At 36.4% G+C, this 19,263-nt stretch overlaps 2 protein-coding genes and 1 long non-coding RNA gene across 3 annotated transcripts; 1 reads left to right on the plus strand and 2 right to left on the minus strand.

Moving 5' to 3' along the window:
• Positions 1 to 1,044: 1,044 nt before the first annotated feature.
• LOC104110634 (uncharacterized) lies at positions 1,045 to 2,233 on the plus strand. The gene is made up of 3 exons (XR_011415818.1): positions 1,045 to 1,133; positions 1,207 to 1,276; positions 1,378 to 2,233. It is a non-coding gene; the product is annotated as an uncharacterized lncRNA (long non-coding RNA).
• Positions 2,234 to 4,959: 2,726 nt separating this feature from the next.
• On the minus strand, positions 4,960 to 5,756 carry LOC138910264 (uncharacterized). The gene is made up of 2 exons (XM_070201493.1): positions 5,426 to 5,756; positions 4,960 to 5,156 (listed from the first exon to the last, which is right to left on the minus strand). Exons 1-2 carry the CDS (start codon positions 5,754 to 5,756, stop codon positions 4,960 to 4,962), a joined length of 528 nt encoding a protein of 175 aa, XP_070057594.1.
• Positions 5,757 to 17,653: 11,897 nt separating this feature from the next.
• On the minus strand, positions 17,654 to 18,895 carry LOC104110635 (protein PHOSPHATE-INDUCED 1-like). Its single transcript, XM_009620162.4, has one exon. It carries the CDS (start codon positions 18,746 to 18,748, stop codon positions 17,813 to 17,815), a length of 936 nt encoding a protein of 311 aa, XP_009618457.1. The 5' UTR covers positions 18,749 to 18,895; the 3' UTR covers positions 17,654 to 17,812.
• Between the last annotated feature and the right edge of the window lie 368 nt (positions 18,896 to 19,263).

Here is a 19,263-nt window from a genome sequence, read left to right on the forward strand (position 1 = left end):
GCGCTTTGGACTTGTAGAATTTTGTACCATCACAGTTTTAAAGTGTAATGGTGATCCCAATAAGGATTATGAATTTGTCAAATCGAGTCGGTTGATGGAATTGTACTTTCCAAGCATGTCGAAAGTGTCTAAGAAATTATTGACTAACTATTTCTTTAAAAAAATATGGAAATCTGATGAGGACGCATTAAAGATTGCAGTATTGTATTTCATTCACAATTTCCTATTTTCAATTACGAATGACGATTTCATAATAAAGGATGATTTTTCGTTGGTTGAATCTAGTGATTTTGAGACATTCCCTTAGGGAAAAGTAGTTTTCAATGCTACGTTGGAGTCAATGAAGGATAAGGTTCATAGTAGGAGAGATATGTCCCGATATGGTAGTTTTTCTTTGGCATTCCAGTGTTGGTTTTATGAATGTTGCCCCTATACTCACAAAAACCTTGCTTACCGGATTGGAGATCTTCTGTCACGCATACTAAACTGAACTGTAAAGAAGAAGGTGACCTTCAGGAGGTTGAGGAAAAAAAAATTTCTTTTAAGTCATGAGCAGGTAAAAAATATTTTTATTTAGTTTACAACATTTTGTAGCAATGTATATGAATTTACTTCTGATACATAAATTATACATTTTTTATATCTAAATTATACATTTCTGATATATTTTTTATACCTTTAATATACATAATATCAATTAACTATATGATGTGTAGTTTTTGCAAATTATATAATGGTTGTCTTTTGTTTTTTCAAAATTTCATGATTGCTAAATTATTATTTTTTTATTTGTAGTTGGTGTTTGGTAACATTGCTCCAACAAATATTGAACAAATAAGGCTTTAATTGCATGATATTGTTTGGTATATGAAGATAAAAATGAGATGGATATCGAATCTGGTGTTGTGCGTGAAGTTAATCCAAGAGACGATGTTGATGATTTCAACACTCGACCTAAAAAAAATGCTAAGAAGCAGCCCAAAAATAAGCTGGAATCACAACCTATAAATAATCCAGATCCACATCCCAAAAATAAGCTGGAATCACAACCTATAAACAATCCGGATTCACATTCCAGTAATGTGAGTTCAAGTGACAATGAGCTGTCACTTCTAAGAAGTGAAATCAACAAGGTACAATTCTATTTTGGTTTTGAACAGTTCTGCCAACTCAATTGAAATTCGGTTTCACCTTTTCTTTTTATAGGTAAACGGGAAGGTTTCATCTTTGCAGAAGTTAATGATTTCCTCATTTGAAAAGGGTTTTAAAGCTCTAGGTGAACGCGATGCTTCAAAGGAATTCTCATGACTATGCTTATTTATTATTTTTACCTATTACTTTAATTTTAACAACTTTTTGTATATTTTTCCTGAACAGGGTGATAGAAAAGACGACGACCATCATGATAGTCATGGCCATCATGATACTAGTGATATTCATAATGATTATTTTGGTGATAAGGAAGTTGCAGAGAATACTTTTGGTAGTGAGAAAGTTATGGAGAAAAATATTGGCAGTGAGGAAGTTGTAAAGAAAAATGTTGGCACTAAAGTAAGTTTAGAGCAAATTGTTGATGCTATGGGGGTGTGGTGAAGGATTCTATAGGAGCGGGTAAAAGTAATGAAGGAGTTGGTGATGACGAAGCCTGGATTAAGGATGCCAAGTCTGAAATCACTGCAATCACCCAGAAGTTTTGTGACAAAATAATGTAGATGGTGATAGCGTAGTTAATATTGCAGAAGTGAAGAAACATACTGCTAATATGGGGGGCTTGGTGGAGGATTATGTACAAGTTATTGGTAAAAATAGTTGTGAGGAAGTTGGTGAGGACAATGGCTGGACTAGCGATGTCGAGGATCAAATAACTGCAATTACCCAAAAGTATTTTGATCAAAATATTGTACATGGTGATTGTTTAGGAGTGGAGAAAAATGTTGCTACTATGGAGGAAGATCGTATAGTTATTGTTGATCATGACACACCTGAAATGATCCCTAGAAAAAGGAAACCAGTAGGGGTCATGAAACCATCATTCAGGAACACATTTGACTCTGGTGGCACCATCTAAGTTGCTCTAAATAAACCAACTAAGTCAAAGGAGCCCATCTTGACAAATAAGCCAAATAAGTCCATCTTTACTATAAAGTATCCTTTTCAGGGAAATGTTGACAATCCTGTTGATTTCAGAATATTGTGTAAGTGGAACAATTTTATCAATAGAGGCTTAAGGACTAATGCGTTGTAAGTTTTATGTTTCAGTTTTTTCTGCTTTTTTTTCTCTTTATTTTTCTTGTTTTGTGTTATGAATCATATCTTTTTATCATGATTTATCAGGGACATAGATTTACAATAAGCTAAATAAAATTTTTGAATTTGGAGTTGATACTATTAGAGGAAAAAAATGGTTCTTCACATCTGCATATCACGACCTACCCCTGTATGATTCAGTAAGTCAACACTATAATGGTTCTTCACATTTTCAGTTTATTTATATTAATTTGTTAACATAAATGCTATTTTTTTTCTTTTATCCATGTTGCAATTACAGATAGATTCTATCTATAATAAAATGAGAAATGGGACTTGGTAACCCTTGGATAGTAGGCAGAAGAAAGAACTAGAACAATAATGGGAATAGAAAAGTATCAACTTGGAAGAGTATCTTTTATGTATATTTGTAGTATCTTCAGTAAAATGTATGATCGGTTTATACATAAAATATACATTTTAGTTTTCTTATAATATAATTTTTTTTATTCTTCATATTTCAGCATATATATTAATGTTATTTTTTACTATTTGAGAAAGAAATGGAAGTACGGTGCTGATGTTCCAGTAAGATTCACAACTACCGACTATTGGTTTAACTACTTGATTTGGAATTTGTACAAAGAGTTTTTGGAGAAAAACAGAGACATGAATTTGATTATTGAAACAGATCCAATTGTTGAGTATATACTTGGGTATTTTTTAAGATGTAACGTTCCTTGGTATACTATTGATGAAGTCCTTTTCCCTATAAATCTGTCTAATAAGTGACACTGGATATTGGCGAGACTGCCACTCAAATATCTGCGCATTTATGTATATGATTCCATGAGTGGCGTACAGCAGAATAGTGTAGTTCGGAGATCAATTGAGACATACTTAGTGTTGCTCCTATATTTCTTTCATCGTATTGGTTTCTGGAACACAAAGGAGAATCCTATGGGAATTCCCGCCATTGATCCTTTTGAGATTCATGTCGTTGGTGGGTTGCCAATGCAAGATAACACGTAAATTATTATTGAATATCTCTAATTCTTATTCATTTTTGTACATGAATTCCTATTTGGATATTATACTAACTTATTCAACATTTATGTGCGCCCTTGTATGTGTTCAAGGCAACAGTATTCCTAAAGCTATTGATAGTGATGGGATACGGAACCGATATGGTATATTGCTCTGGGATTATGGAGTGAATAAACAAAGAGCACGTGCAGTTAGTTATGACGAGTCTACTGGTAGATTGAAGGATCCGGCAAAAAAGGAGAAGTCACATGCCATTGGTGATGACGAGGCTTTGAAGGATAACAAGAAAAAGGGCAAGTCGCATGCCGTTAGTGATGACAAGGCTTTGAAGGATAACAAGAAAAAAGGAAAGTCGCATACCGTTGGTAATGACGAAACATTGAAGGATATCAAGAAAAAGGGCAAGTTGAAGGGAAAGATGAAGTAGTTTGGGAAAGTTTAGTGAAAAATTCACATGTAGTTTAAGATGAAGTATTTTGGTTATGATATTGTCTTATTATTGGATACAGTTGCATAGTTATAACACATTTTATACTTTTTGTTTGGGATGTTTTTGAACAATATGTTTGAAATGCTAATGTTGAATATTACTTTTAATTGCGACTTATTTGTTTTCAGTTAATAGTGAAATTTTGAAAGTTTTAAGTTTTTTGTAGTTTTGTAATATCTACAGTTTTAATCTATTTCGACAGATTTTGCAAATTTAGATGGTGTTGCTAGGTTGTCATAGGCAGTTTTGTGAATGAAGTTTTGGGGCAGCTAAACTGTATATAAATTGTATAGTGACAGTTTATTTTTTTTATATTTTTTGTATAGTGACAGTCTATTTTGTATAGTGATAGTCTACTTAGTATATTTTTTATATAGTGACAGTCTATTGTATATAAATTATAAGGTGATAGTCTATTTAGTATATTTTTTGTATAGTGACAGTCTTTTTGTATATATTTTGTATAGTTACATCTATTTTATATATTTTTTGTATAGTGACAGTCTTTTTTGTATATATTTTGTACAGTGACATCTATTTTGTATATTTTTTATATAGTGACAGTCTTTTTTGTATACTGACATCTATTATATATATTTTTTATATAGTAGGTCTATTTGTATATAAATTGTATAGTGACGGTCTATTTTGTATATTGTATAGTGACAGTCTATTTTGTATATATTTTGTATAGTGATAATATACCTTGTATATTTTTTATATAGTGATAGTATTTTTGTATATATTTTATATAGTGGCAGTCTATTTTGTATATTTTTCGTATAGTGGCAGTCTATTTATATATTGTTTTATATAGTGACAGTCTATATTGTATAAACATATTTTTTATACATGCACAATTTTTGGCAAGCAGAATAACAGCTTAAAGGATACAAATATCAATTTGATAGTATTTGGAATAAAACTTCTACCAATACTTTCATTATGACAAAAGTAGTATCTTTGTTCATACATCAGAGAGAATCTGATTGCAAATCTCATTATTTTTTCAATATTCTAATTGTAACATTCACAAGGAAAAAAGTAACAAAACACTAAATCATTATAGCAACATCTACTAGTTGTCTCGAGCATTCCTGCATGTTCTTCTATTGTGTCCTTATTTTTTACACAGTCCACAGATAACTGTTTCAGTATACATATATTCATAAAGTTCATTGCGTCACGACTTTGTCGGTCTTCCTGATTTCACATTCGCTATCGGTGGTAGGACCACATTCCTCTATTGGAAGGTCCCATGTAGTCTCATCTAGAAGTGGATTAACTGGAACTTCATATGTCTTCTTGAAGTATTCCTTGGTGTAATAGGCAGAACAATATTTGGGTACTTTTATGTGTGTGTAGTCCAATACTGCCATACCATGTGGACAAGGAATCTCATCCACTTGAAATCATTTGCACGAGCATTCCCTTTTTTGCATGCAGACTATGTTCCGCCTTTGTTCAGTATTTATCACTACATATATATAATCGGTTCAAGGCCTCACCTAAATTTAAATAGATATCATTAGTAAAACAAGTGTACAACAAGTATTAATGCATTTTTGTCAAAGTATGTTATTCAGGTGTATGAAGTAAGACATGATAAAAGAATATTTACCGTCATCTTCTGCGACAAACTGCGATTTTCCTTTAGTACTTCATTATATTTTTTTCCTAGGCCAGTAAATGTACTCATTGTAGTCATTCTATTTGTATTATTCCATTCCATAACTAAATTCATCATGTAATCTAGAAAACTCATGATTGGTAGCTCTCTTGCCTCTCTATTTCTTGCATTGAGTGACTCGGCAGTATTTGAAGTTATCACCATAAATCTATTAACAGTGGAATGCGTTATGGACCATTTTTCATAACCTACTTGGAACAGGTAATCCCTTGCCCTCTTATCATTGTTGTCCATATCTTGCATGAGGCGATTAAAATCTTCAGTTTTGTATGCTCTAGCCATTGCAAACAAATACTTCCCTCAGTCGGTCATGGTTCTTCTTGAACTGCTTCTTTATGTTATTCCAAAGATGGAAGATGCATACATAGTGAGATACCTCTGGATACACAACCGAAGCACCCCTCAATATTCTTGCATGACAATCGGATACGATACACATCCTTTCCCTTTCCCCAAAAGCCTATCTAAACATTTCAAGAAATCATTCCCACGAAGCATCATTTTCAGAATAAACAACAGCATATGCTAGTGAAAATGTTTTACCTGGTTAAGCAAATAAGAAAGCATCCACATTTTAAAAATAAAAATAAATACAGTCAGAAAACTCAACCAAAGATACACAATCTCTCTAGAATTTTTTCTCTCAAATTTCCGCAGTCACTGTAGCAGTGCCAAACAGTACCGTGAACAGTTACTTCGTTACTGTTCATCGCGGACAAGCTGGAGCTTTAGGCTTCAATGGCCACAATGGTAGGCGACCAGCCATCTTTTCCAGCTGGTCTGCCCTCTCCCAGCGTTGCACAATAACATACAACAACTAACTCCAACCCAGCTCATCTAGATTACTCTAAGATTTTAAAACCAAATTCTTTAAATCCTCCGGCGATGGCTACTGCTGCAGCTTCAATTCAACCCATTCCACTGCGACAAGCAGTGTATTTGAATGGCCAACCAGTTGTTAAATTCACAGAGGCAGAAGTAGATCGAATGAACGTGATTGAAGGCCTCCAATATGTTGTCGTTGGCAAGCTTTCATATGGATCTCCGGAGATTCACGAGCTTCGCCGAATAATTCCAACTCAATGTGGTATCAAAGGTGAGTGTAATATCGGATTTCTTAGAGATCGTCATGTGTTAATTAGATTAACTCTATGGCAAGACTTCCTCTATTTCATATCTAAGAGTACGTACTACATCAAACCCAAATATGGGTACAAATACCAATTGCGTAATCTTATCTACGATGCAAAATTTAAGGCGAGTGAAGAAACTCCAATGGCGATGGTGTGGATTTCTTTTACTGTACTGTTGCCTACCTTTTTTATAAAGGAAACTCATTTTTCTTTGGCTACAGCTGTGGGAAGGACAATGTGTCTTGACGCGGTAACTACAAACAAAATTAGGCCGAGTTGCGCAAGTAAAAGTTCTTGTCGATTTGTTGGCCGAACTACCTAAAAAGGTGCGATTGGATATTGATGATGAAGCTTATGGTGGTGTTCGAACAGAATGGGTGAGAATTTAGTATGACATGCTACCAAAATATTGTAAGGAATGTAAACTACAAGGACATGATGAAATTGAATGTTGGCATTTGCACCCCGAGCTTATTGAGTATCGAAGCAGCAAGAAAAGGAATGATCTTGCTGAGTTGAACAACTGGAATACTATTGCTGATGACCAAGGAAAAACCAAAAATCACACTACCCCTTTAATGATTCTCACGAGTGAAAAAGTAGTCGGGAACGTAGGTAAACAGTGGAAGGAAGTTCGGGGAACCAACAAAAATAACAAAACCCAGGTACAAGGGCAAACTGGCAATGCAATCGTGCCAGTGAATGCTGGTGTACAGCAGGGGCACAATAACTTTACACTGGTGGAGGTCGAAGAAGATCAGACAAACAAGGAATAAATTTGCAGTATTAGAGGAGGAACAAAGTGATATAAACGAGAACAACCAACTGGTTTTGGTGGGGGAAAACCAGTTTTCAGTTCTAAAGATGGTCCTACTCCTTCTGGGATTCAGTCCATAATCGACTGGGTTCATAGAAGGTTTGGGACTAGAAAAGAGGAGCTAAAACAACTCAATGTGATCATAAACCAATCTTGTTATGCGATTCCATCTCAAACATTTAAAGATTCTGGGCAGATTGAGGATCTTGATGAGGTAAACTCTATAAATGTCTTATGGAGCGATGTAGTTGAGGTTAAGGATGACCAGCTGGGCAAAACAAAGATAACAGAAGACAAGGTGAAGAAGGTCAACAAGCCAAGCTCACCTGGCGATAGGTTGGCGACGCCAGGCCTAAAGCCAGTCTCACCTGGCGATAGGCTGGCGACGCCAGGCCTAAAGCCAGTCTCACCTGGCGATAGGCTAGCGATGCCAAGCCTAAAGCCAGGCTCACCTGGCGATAGGCTGGCGACGCCAGGCCTAAAGCCAGGCTCACCTAGTGATAGGCTGGCGATGCCAGGCCTAAATCCAGGCTCCCCAAGCGTTATGCTGGCGACGCCAGGCCTAAATCCAGGTTCACTTGATGAGGCAGCTACAGTAAACCCCAACCTTAGAGCCATTGGAGAGATTTTGGCCTATGTAGATGGTGTTCCGGGGTATGCATCAGAGAACAAACTTGATGGAGTTGTTGATGTGTAGATTAGGGATGATATAGTGGGTTCAGACCAAATTTCAGGCAATGGGAAGTGTGGTGATCTCACTAGAACAGTGCTTTCAGAGCAGACTGCTACAGTAACTCCTAGGCTAGGCAGTGTCTATGAGCTACAATTCAAGGAGCATGAAAAGGATGATGAGCGGGCAATTGTTACAAGAGCATATGGGGAAATAGAGGAAGTGCCTATGGAATCTGGCACTAATAAAATTATGCAACTACATCTTAATATTCCAATTAAGCCTCTTCTACAACAGTTACATGATTTAGTTACACACAATGTGACACCAATTGATGAAGACTTATTGAGACAAAATCCAATTGAGGATGAAGGAGAAGATGAATCAACTGCAGAAAACTTCAAACAAGTGGCTAGGGAAGGGGATTTATCACCCACAGCTAAAGGAGGTAAGAAAACTAAGAAGAATCAGAGTAAAGATCCACCACAACTTTCAAGAATAATGCCAGGAGGGTAGCCTCTCTATCTAAATGATGATGATCAAAACATTAATATGGAACATAAGGTCTGTGAATATACAACAAGCCTTTCCTAGGGTGATAAACACGAATAGGGAGCATAAGTTTTGTGTAGTTGCATTGATGGAGCCTTTTCAAAAGAAGGGACTCATTGATAGATATAAAAGGAGGTTGAATATGGAGACTGCTAATGCAGATATTAATAGGCAAATATGGTTGTTCTTTGATGCAGTGGTGGAATGGGAATTAGTGGAGGATACTGAGCAACAGGTGACTGTGAAAGTGTTTCACCATGACCTGGGGCAGCACATGATGATGACATTTGTTTATGCAAAATGTTCAGCAATAGAGAGGTTGGATTTGTGGGATCACTTGTATTACTTAGCAAGTGATATGGAATTACCATGGTTGGTAGGAGGGGATTTCAATGTGATATTGCAAGAATATGAGAAAATAGGGGGACTTCCAGTACACCCCCCTGAATGTGAGGATTTTGCATTTTGTGTAAACTCTTGTAGTTTGTTTGAGCAAGGGTACAAAGAAAGTTCATTCACATGGTGGAATGGGAGATCCAATGTTGAGTGTATATTCAAGAGTTTGGATAGGATTTTTGTGAATTTGTCATTTCAGAACATGTTGCCAACTATTGAAGTTGAGCATCTAATCAGAACTGGATCAGATCATGCACCATTGCTAATGACATGTGAGGTGCAGACAACTAATTTTGTCAAGCCTTTCAGATTCTTGAACTTTTGGACAAAGCATGCTACATTTATGGATGTGGTGAGGCAGAATTGGGAAGCTGATTTCATAGGGGATCCATTTTTTATGTTCAAGCAGAATATCAAGAGGGTGAAGGCGGCACTCTCAAAATGGAGTAGGGAAACATTTGGTGATATCTTCAAGCAATTGGCTATTTTGGAGGACATTGTTAGGGTGAAGGAGACGTTGTTTGAAGAAGAGCCTACAACTGAGAATAGGATTGTGCTTCAAAAGGCTCAATCTAAATTGAAGAAATACTTGAGTATTGAGGAGCAGTATTGGAAGCAAAAAGCTGGGATGACTTGGTTTGCTGAAGAAGATAGGAATACAAGTTTCTTTCACAATCATGTCAATGGCAAAAGAAAGAAATTGCAACTGAAGAGGATCAAAAGTGGCAGTGGGGTATGGATTGAAGAGCAGGAGCAATTGGTTGCAGCTGCAGTGGACTTCTATCAAAAACAGTTCACAAATGAAGGTTATGCTTCTGAATTTTCCTTGCTAAATAATGTACCTTCAATGGTCACTATGGATCAGAATTTAGAACTTAGCAGATTGCCAACAATTGAAGAAGTAAGGGAAGTAGTTTTTGAGCTTAGTGGGGAGAGTGCTATTGGTCCTGATGGATTCACTGGCTTGTTTTATCAAACAGGCTGGGATGTTATTGGTGCTGATATACACAATATGGTGCTACACTTCTATGGAGGAGTTGCATTGCCTAAATCCATCACTCACACTAATCTAGTGTTGCTGCCCAAGAAACCTAGAGCTGAGACCTTCTCTGACTTAAGACCTATTAGTTTGAGCAACTTTATTAACAAGGTCTTGTCTAGGGTGTTACATGACAGATTGGAGAGTTTTTTGCCATCTCTAATAGCTCCTAATCAATTCGGATTTGTAAAGGGTAGGAGTATATTTGAGAACATCTTATTGACTCAATAAATTGTCACTGACATAAGGTTAAGGGGAAAGCCAGCTAATGTGGTGATCAAGTTTGATATGGCTAAGGCCTATGATAGGGTTTCATGGAAGTACTTATTGCATGTGCTAAGGAAGATGGGATTTTCTGAACACTTCATCAACATGGTGTGGGACTTGATGTCAAATAACTGGTATTCAGTATTGGTGAATGGGCAGTCCTCAGGGTTCTTTAAGTCGACAAGGGGTGTGAAACAAGGGGATCCCCTATCTCCAGCATTGTTCATTTTGTCAGTTGAGGTACTTTCCAGGTCTTTGAATAAGCTCTTTGAAGACAAGTCATTTGTGGGATTTGGAATGCCTAAGTGGTCTGATCCTTTAAACCACTGCTGATGATACGATAATCTTTGCATCTGCTCATCCTCGTTCTTTGAGCAAGATTATGGCAGTGTTGGGGAACTATGAGAAGATATCAGGTCAGATGATCAACAAAGATAAGAGTTCATACTACATGCATTCAAAGGTTGCTAATGGATTGTTTCAGGCAGTTGGAGCTATTACAGGATTTGCAAGAGGTAAATTCCCCTTCACATATCTAGGGTGTCCTATTTTTTACACTAGAAGGAGGAAGGACTATTATGAGGATCTTATCAAGAAGGTGAAGGCTAAATTGCATTCATGGAAAGGAAAGCTGCTGTCATTTGGAGGAAAGGAAACACTTATCTCTAGTGTGTTGCAAAGTATGCCAGTTTACATGTTATCAGTCCTTAATCCACCAAGTAGCATCCTGGGGCATCTACATAAGACTTTTGCAAGGTTCTTTTGGAGCACAAAGGAAGAAGGGGAAGAAGACACTGGGCGTCATGGCAAAATCTTTGCCTTCCTAAAGAGGTAAGCGGGCTAGGTTTTAGGTCCTTAAATGATGTCTTAAGGGCACTGTTTGCTAAACTATGGTGGAGGTTTAGGACCACAAAATCTTTGTGGTCTAATTTCATGTGGAATAAGTATTGCAAGAAGGAGCTACCAACAATGGTACATTTTAGGGGAGGGTCTCATGTTTGGAGACAAATGCCGAATGCTAGGGAAGAAGTAGAACATGAGATCGTATGGGAATTGAAGAGTGGAACAACTAATATTTGGCATGAAAATTGGATTGGATTGGGTGCACTTTATCACGTATTACCTGAAGATTTTCCAATCAATGAAGGTCTTCAGGAGATGGCAGAACTGCGGCAAGGGGAAGCATGGGATGATCAGCTGCTAAATCAAACTTTCAATGAGGAAATTGCAGAACATATAAGGCTAAATGTGCACTATGAAGGTAGTGAGGGATATTGGGATAGGCCATACTGGATGCCAACTCCTTCAGGAAAGTTCAGTGTTAGCAGTGCTTGGAAAATATTAAGGCATAGGGCTGATCCTAATCAGGAATTCAAGTTAATGTGGAATAAAGGTTTGCCATTCAAGATATACTTCTTCTTGTGAAGATTGTAGAGGTAGAAAATAGCCACCGATGACATGTGGAGGAGGCAAGGGCAAATGGTGATGTCTAGGTGTTGGTATTGTGAGCAGCCCCAAGAGGAATCCATTGAGCATATATTTGTCACAAGTCCTACTGCCTCTAAGGTATGGAACTTGTTCATGGGGGCTGCTGGAATTTCTGTGCAATTGATTCAATTGAAGCAAATTATAAGTCATTGGTGGTATGCTTAGTGTTATCCAAAATTAAAGCCACTATTTCAAGCAGTACCAGCTATCATCACTTAGGAGATTTGGAAGAGAAGAAATACAGATAAACATGGTGGTTCAGTGTCCACAAATAGGGTGATTCATGAGATAAATAGGACATTGCATCAACTGGCAAGGGTGAGGTATGCTTGGATCCCTAATATTCCATTGTTATGGCCAGGCATGATTCAATACTTTGAAGGATATAAACCTATATTGATCACTACAAGAGTAACATGGCAGCTTCCTTTTCATGGTTGGTACAAATGTAATACCGATGGAGCTTCAAAGGGCAATCCTGGACCTAGCTCCCTAGGCTTTTGTGTGAGGGATGATAAAAGTGATGTGATGTATGCTAGGGCAGTAGACCTGGGAGTGACAACTAATATGGTGGCTGAAGCTAAGGCTATTCTTCAAGAGTTGGAATATTGTGTGGAGCATGATCTTCACCCTCTCATACTGGAGACTGATTCATTGGTGATGAAGAAGGCGATAGAAGGGGAATGGGATCCTCTTTGGGTAATTGCATAGGATGTGAAGAAAATTATAAAGACGAAGGACAACTTCAATATGATCTTTCAACATGTGTTCAGAGAAGGCAACTCAGTGGCGGATTTTATAGCTAACATTGTGTTCTCTTTTGTAGGCACATCTAAGTTTCATTCATTCTCTGAACTGCCTAGTACAGGGAGAAGGTTGATCAATCTAGACAAATCTCAATCACCTAACCTTAGGGTTAGGATAGCAAAGAGAAGAACCCGGGACTGATGGGTTCACAGGATTGGACTCTGCACAAACTGATATGTCCAAATGCTGAACCCATCATATGGTATTTTTGGAGATTGTTGAATCATTTCTCAGTGGTATTAGCATGATTTAATGCTCAATCTAAGGATGGTTTAGCAATGTTTAGAATGATATCTACATTAAAGGTTCTAGTAGGGAAGGATCTGAGCTTATAAGATCACAAAAAGGCACAATTTCAAAGGTTGGCCTTTGCCTTGCAAAGCCTGCTTAATTCCTGACTTTTGCCTTGCAAAGCCAGCCTAAAGCCAGCTCATGCCTGGCTTTTGCCTTGTAAAGCCTGGCTAAAGCCAGCTCATGCCGGACTTTTGCCTTGTAAAACCTGCCTAAAGCCAGCTCAAGCCTAGCTTTTGCCCTGTAAAGCCTGGCTAAAGCCAGCTCAAGCCTGGCTTTTACCCTACAAAGCCTGCCTAAAGCCAGCTCATGCCTGGCCTTTACCTTGAAAAGCCTGCCTAAAGCCAGCTCAAGCCTGCCTTTTGCCTGGCAAAGCCCGACTAAAGTCAGGCTCCTCTTCTACACATTAATTTTGATGAGTGAGCACATGATTAATACTTGAACAAAATCAGTCCACTGCATATGGAGATCATATAGTAGCTACACTTAGAAGACTATGTTGGCTTCAATTCTGTGGTGGAGATGTTTGGAATTCATTTTAGCCTATGGACAATATACCTTGGCGCCTCGTGAGAGCTTGATAGGTGCTGCTTGGTATTTGCCAATGACAATTGGATTCACATACACTAATAGGAAAAGAAAGTATTCAATTTATCATGTTGTAATAGCTAGTTCATTAGATTTTAGCTTTTCTATCTTTTTAATAGCTAGTAGCTCCATACAACTTCTATTTTGGTTTGGACATCTTGTAAGCTTTGGACCTATTTTAGGATTTTATTTATATATTAGCCACTAGGCAAAAAAAAAGGCATCCACATGTTATTTTTGTTATACATAGACAAGAATTATTTATACCATATATAATTATTATACGAGATTGAGATATATTCACTTGCCGCATCTTGTACGCTAGTTGTTAACATTATCCCCATGTGTGATGATTTAAGAAATGTCATGTCAATCATTACAATAGGGTAGCAGTATTATCATCCTATGATTGATGCATTTAGTGCAACAAAACATACATGACACGCCCGTCCTCTGATTTATGTAATATTGTGACAGAACCAGGATTTGTCATATTTATCATATACAAGTGACTTGGCAGTTTACTATAAGATTTGTGTGGTATCCCTCTTAGCATTTTAAGTACCTTTTCTTTTGTTCTATAAGTTTTTACGTACTCATATTAATCCCATATTGTTGTTTTTTGTCGCTTATGATGCCAGCCGGAGTGTATATTATTTTTGGATTGGCATATTTGTTGCAAATTATTTTTGCAATGGTTGACGAAGTAACATGACATTGTGAAAACAGTCTACCCATTTTTGGGCAAGTGTGAACATCATTGAGCCGTTTAACCTTGAAGACGTTTGATTTGTGTAGACTTGAAGATCTAAGACTCCATTTGCAACTTTCATCCACGTATGTAAGACAATACCTATTTAAAATATAGTGTTATGATAATGCATTTTTTCAAGTTTTTACATTTTTGTCTCAAATAAACAAGCATTACATATATGCAATCTGATTATACAATCTCATTATACAATAATTATACATTTTTTATACAAGCAATAAACACAAAATTACATAGAAGTGCAATCTCATATGTAGAAATCATACCTTGTTGTAGATGATCTGTCCACTATAAATTGACATTTTTCTCGTATTTCGTAGTGCATTATTACACTAATGAGTTGTATTTTTGTCCCAATACAACTGACCTTCTACAATTTCTTCATGTTGTGGGTTGTCTATTATACAATTTCCCTTCATTATCTCAAATTTGTCTTCTTTTCCATGATTATCCATCATCTCAACAATATTAGTTCCGTGTACTTCTTCTACGTTCTGACATTGTAAACCGGCTGAAGTTATTGCGAGTAAGTTACCACCCAAGTATGAACTTGAATATGAGCATTCAACACTTGAATACACAGTTTTCAACGTTATGCATAATGAATATTCAGAGATATTCGGGTTTTTCTTTTTCATCTCTATATACAAGCTCACACTAATATCATTGTATATTGGAATTGCTATATAGTCATCTTTCACTGTATATTTTATCTCCATCACTTGTAATCGAATCCCTACCCAATTGCTTATATATATCATCAACAAAATACTCATAGTTACGGTCCGAATTGATCAGTACGCCATTAACAATGAAATTAATAAATTTACTCTCACTTACCCACTCATCACTGTGTTTAAGTAAAATCAGAATCAAAATTGGAACAATAGTTCCAACATTCACAATCTCAATAGACATTAGTTGAGTTTGTCGATTTTATATCAATTTCACAATTTCAGAACGAAATCTCAACTCTTTTAATCTGATTGTAGGCCCGTAATTGTGCAAACACTTTGAATTTCAGCGTGATTTTTTTAGAGCTTTGTTCTGGGTTTAATCTTCAGAAACCCTAATTTGTTTTTTACAATGTGAATATTTGGGCGACTTTTATACTGTTTGGGGGTTGAAGATTTCATCTTGAACGTATGAATTTAGGATCCAAAATCGATTAGGAGTGACTTCCTTTCTGTTTACGTTGATCGTATAGTTTCAGGTTTTTCAGTTGCTAGCCTTTATTATTATTTTTAGGCTATGACTTATATGAGGTCATTTTGTGGCTACCAGGTAATATAAGTTTGGCGCGAGTGGCTACAAATGAATTGTGCTCGAAGAAAATTGAGAAATGACCCTCTATAGCCCCTGAAAATTTTATTAGCCCATGTCTTTTCCCATAGACCCGAAATAACCTTTAAGCCCAATTTTTTGACAAGTTATAGACACTATTTCTAATGCACTTCTCCCCTCTTTCAGCCACCTACTTCTCATCTCTTTCTCTCTATCATCATCTTCTCTCTTCTTCAATCTACCAGTGACTTTCATCTTTCCTTTTCTTCTCATCTTTTCAGTTCTTCACTCCCTCCTTTTTTTTTTCTTTTCTTCTCCTTTAGCGACACCGACATATTTTTTTTTTAATTTTCTCTTTTTCTTTGTGATCTCCTCCTCCTTTACTTAGATGCAAAAATATCTATCTTTTTTGAATAATTTTCGGAAAAAGTTTGGCGGTGGTTGCCGCTTTCTGTCCACTTCCAGATATAGTATTACATAATATTTTTCGAATGAATTTTGTAAGAAAATAAGAAATGAAGAAAATAAATAGCCACTGTTGGCGAAAAGATTTTTTCTGGCCAAGTTCGTTGTCCTCTGTTACCGCTAGTGCTCCTTTATTTATACACTATGTAATCAATGTATAATAATTGTATAATATGGTGTATAATCAGTGTATATACATTATACACTAACGATACATTTATTATACATGTATTATACAAAACTGGACGTGAAAGATTATAGTGGCTACGGTGAGTGTTAAAGATATTGTATATAATGTGTATATTATGTACGCACATTTATATGAAAGGTGTATTTACACTGATATAATGTATATACACTTTTTATACAAAATCAATGTTTATATAATTTTGTATATATTTTGTATATAAAGTGTATAATAGTATATAATGTATATATGCAGTGCACATAGAATTTATAATTGGTATATAAAGTGAATAATTAATATATCTTCCGGATATAAAGTATATAATTTTTCTCTCACAAATACTCTCAATCATTCTTTGTTTTCTCTTTTAGATCTTATTTCTCTAAGTTCAATTTCTCTGTTTATACTGCCTTTTATTTTTTCTTCTTCCCACTTTTTTTTATTCTCTCTTTTAGTCCTTAATTCTTTAGGGTTGGTGATAGAATTGGGCTGGATGAGGCTAGTCCCGTGGTGGGTGAGTCCGTTTTTTGATGATTTATCTTTTTGACGTGTGAGTAGAATACGATAGCAGTTGTGTAGTGGTAGCAGGAACGGTGGTGGAATTTTGGGGTGGATGAGAGTGATCTGGGGGTGGGTAAGTTTTACTTTTTATAATCTATTTTGAGGGGTATCAGATAGGCAGTGCTATGGCAGCAATGCGTGGAGGTGGTAGCGGTGGCGGCAGTGCAATAGCAGCAGGGCAATGGTGGAGCTTTTTGGTATGGATGTCCGACAAAATAGCGAAAAAGAAAAGGTAGATGCGATGGGGTTGGCGGAATTTGGGCTGGCCATTCTAATATCTTTTAGGCAACTAAATATATATAAAATCTTGTGGTTATCATATGATATAAGTTTGCAGCGAGTGGCCACAAATAAATTTTGCTCAAGAAAATTGCATCTTCGGCCCATTATAGCAGCCCTCTATTTTTCGACATTAATACATTGGAAATTAGTTTATCAAAACTAGGAAGATTTTGTGCTTTACAAAATAGAACTACTTACAATAACGACTCATTATTCTACTCCCCGGATGTTCGTTTCAAAGAGGTAATCATGTAGTAATATTACTTCTATTTTTCTAGAAAATGAAACTTAAACATTTCCCTTAATTAGAAGTAACACTTAACGGAAGCGTTAGGGGTTAGTCAATTTAATTGAGGTTGGACCAAATCCCTAGATTTGACAAACTAATAGCTAATTGTGAAAAGTCAATTACTTTCTCCGTTCATTTTTAGTCGTTCACTTATGAATAGTTAATAATAAGGGTAAAATAAAAAAAAGAAAAAAATTGTCTTTCTTTTAATTTGCTAAAATAAACAAGTAAAATTGAAAATATATTTTTAATATAGCGAACGGATAAAAGTGAAAGAAAGGAGTAATAATAGATACACAAAACTAAATATATAAACTAAAAGGACCATATAAGGCACAAAAATTACATTTTCCTCAAAGTAGATGTTAAAACTACATATAAACAAAATTTACATAACTAAAAGTAAACATGTGAACTGCTCAATCTTCTAGAAGAATTATATATATTATTCTAGACAATAGTTGTGCAAGCTGATTTATTTGGATCAAAAAGCCCAGGCAACAAATATTTCCTTCCGTTTGTACCATGCGCATTATAGCTTGCACCACTTATAGAATCCACAAGCAGCTCACCTGCATAACCTGGATAAGCTCCTCTACCATAGAGCCCGGCGCAAGCTGAAGCCGCCTCTAGCGGCGCTTCAGCCGGACCCTGGTAGTAGCCGTTTCTGTAAGGGTTCGTTACAACTCCGGCCATAAGACTCGCTATATTTACAACCATGCCATCCGCACCCACGTCTCCATTTGGTGCACCCAATGGCTTGTCCTGTGGTCCATAAATCGGTTGGTGAAATGGCCATGCACATTGACCGGGGCACTGGGTCACCGAGTTACCCACCCATATGAAAACGGATTTTTTGCCTTGACCCGACCCGTGATACCCGCAATTGCTCATGCAGAAGCCTTCAACTACAACATCTTGGGCTGTTAGGACCAAGGTTAATTCACCTTTTTTTGAGTTTGAATGAGCCAACTCAGATATCTGGGATTTCTTTAGGTTTTTTCCAATGGAACAATTTTCATCTGTGAACTGATCAGATAAAACAAGTCGGGTTTCTTTTTTACCCGCTTTTGTCAAGTAGGTTTGAATGGTTTGCCACCATTTTGAAACAGTGGGTGTTTTAAGTAACTCCCTTCTCTTAGCAGAATTTAGAGAATCGAGAAAATCCACAATAATGGATTTTTGGGCTGGTGAGAATTTTCCGTACCAAAGGATGGATAATTTTAGCTCTCCTTCTAATAAGGCACCATTATGGTACGTAAGACCCATTGGAGGTGGTTGATAAAGTGAAAGCAAGTTTCTTGTGCCACAAGTAAAGTGGATAAAGCTGAGGAAAACAAGAACAAGAAGTGGATAAGGGATTCTGGAATACTGAAAGGAACCCATATTTGAGAAACGTTTAAAGATAATAACTAGATTTTGGGTTGGATTGTGAAATGAGATAGCTACGGAGTGAAGTGTTGTGGATATATATATAGGTGATGAGGTGCATGAATATGTGACAGTAGGGGCTTCATATGTAGCTTTAATGAGCAGCTAGCTCGCATTTATATTCCAATAACTAATTCAACATTGGTATGCTACACTTGAACTTAAATTATCATGGAGGATGAAGGAATATTATCGCAAAATATATACTCCTAATTACATGGATTCAACCAATGAATGAAAGACATGTCTCTTGTACGAAATAAAAATGCCTATTCACTTAATATTGTAGCGAAGTGACATGTATTCTCATTGTAATTTAAAACGGATTACATTATTTAATTTGATATAAATATTATAAGTAAGTGTAGATGAGTTATAACATAAATCTTGCATGGAGATTAATGACCGGATAGAGGCCTGGTTGGTTCTTGGTAGTGTATCAAGTGGGCAATTACTGTACCAGCTTCTTG

This window comes from Nicotiana tomentosiformis, chromosome 4, assembly GCF_000390325.3.
Source record: "Nicotiana tomentosiformis chromosome 4, ASM39032v3, whole genome shotgun sequence".
In the NCBI taxonomy this organism is placed as follows: domain Eukaryota; kingdom Viridiplantae; phylum Streptophyta; class Magnoliopsida; order Solanales; family Solanaceae; genus Nicotiana; species Nicotiana tomentosiformis.

Excerpts from the sequence above, each read along its gene's own strand:
- LOC138910264 (XM_070201493.1), bottom strand. The coding sequence starts at position 5,756 with ATGGCTAGAGCATACAAAACTGAAGATTTTAATCGCCTCATGCAAGAT. Across the intron at positions 5,157-5,425 it reads AGTACTAAAGGAAAATCGCA|TATTGGACTACACACACATA; the intron begins GTTTGTCGCAGA and ends ATGGTATGGCAG.
- LOC104110635 (XM_009620162.4), bottom strand. The coding sequence starts at position 18,748 with ATGGGTTCCTTTCAGTATTCCAGAATCCCTTATCCACTTCTTGTTCTT.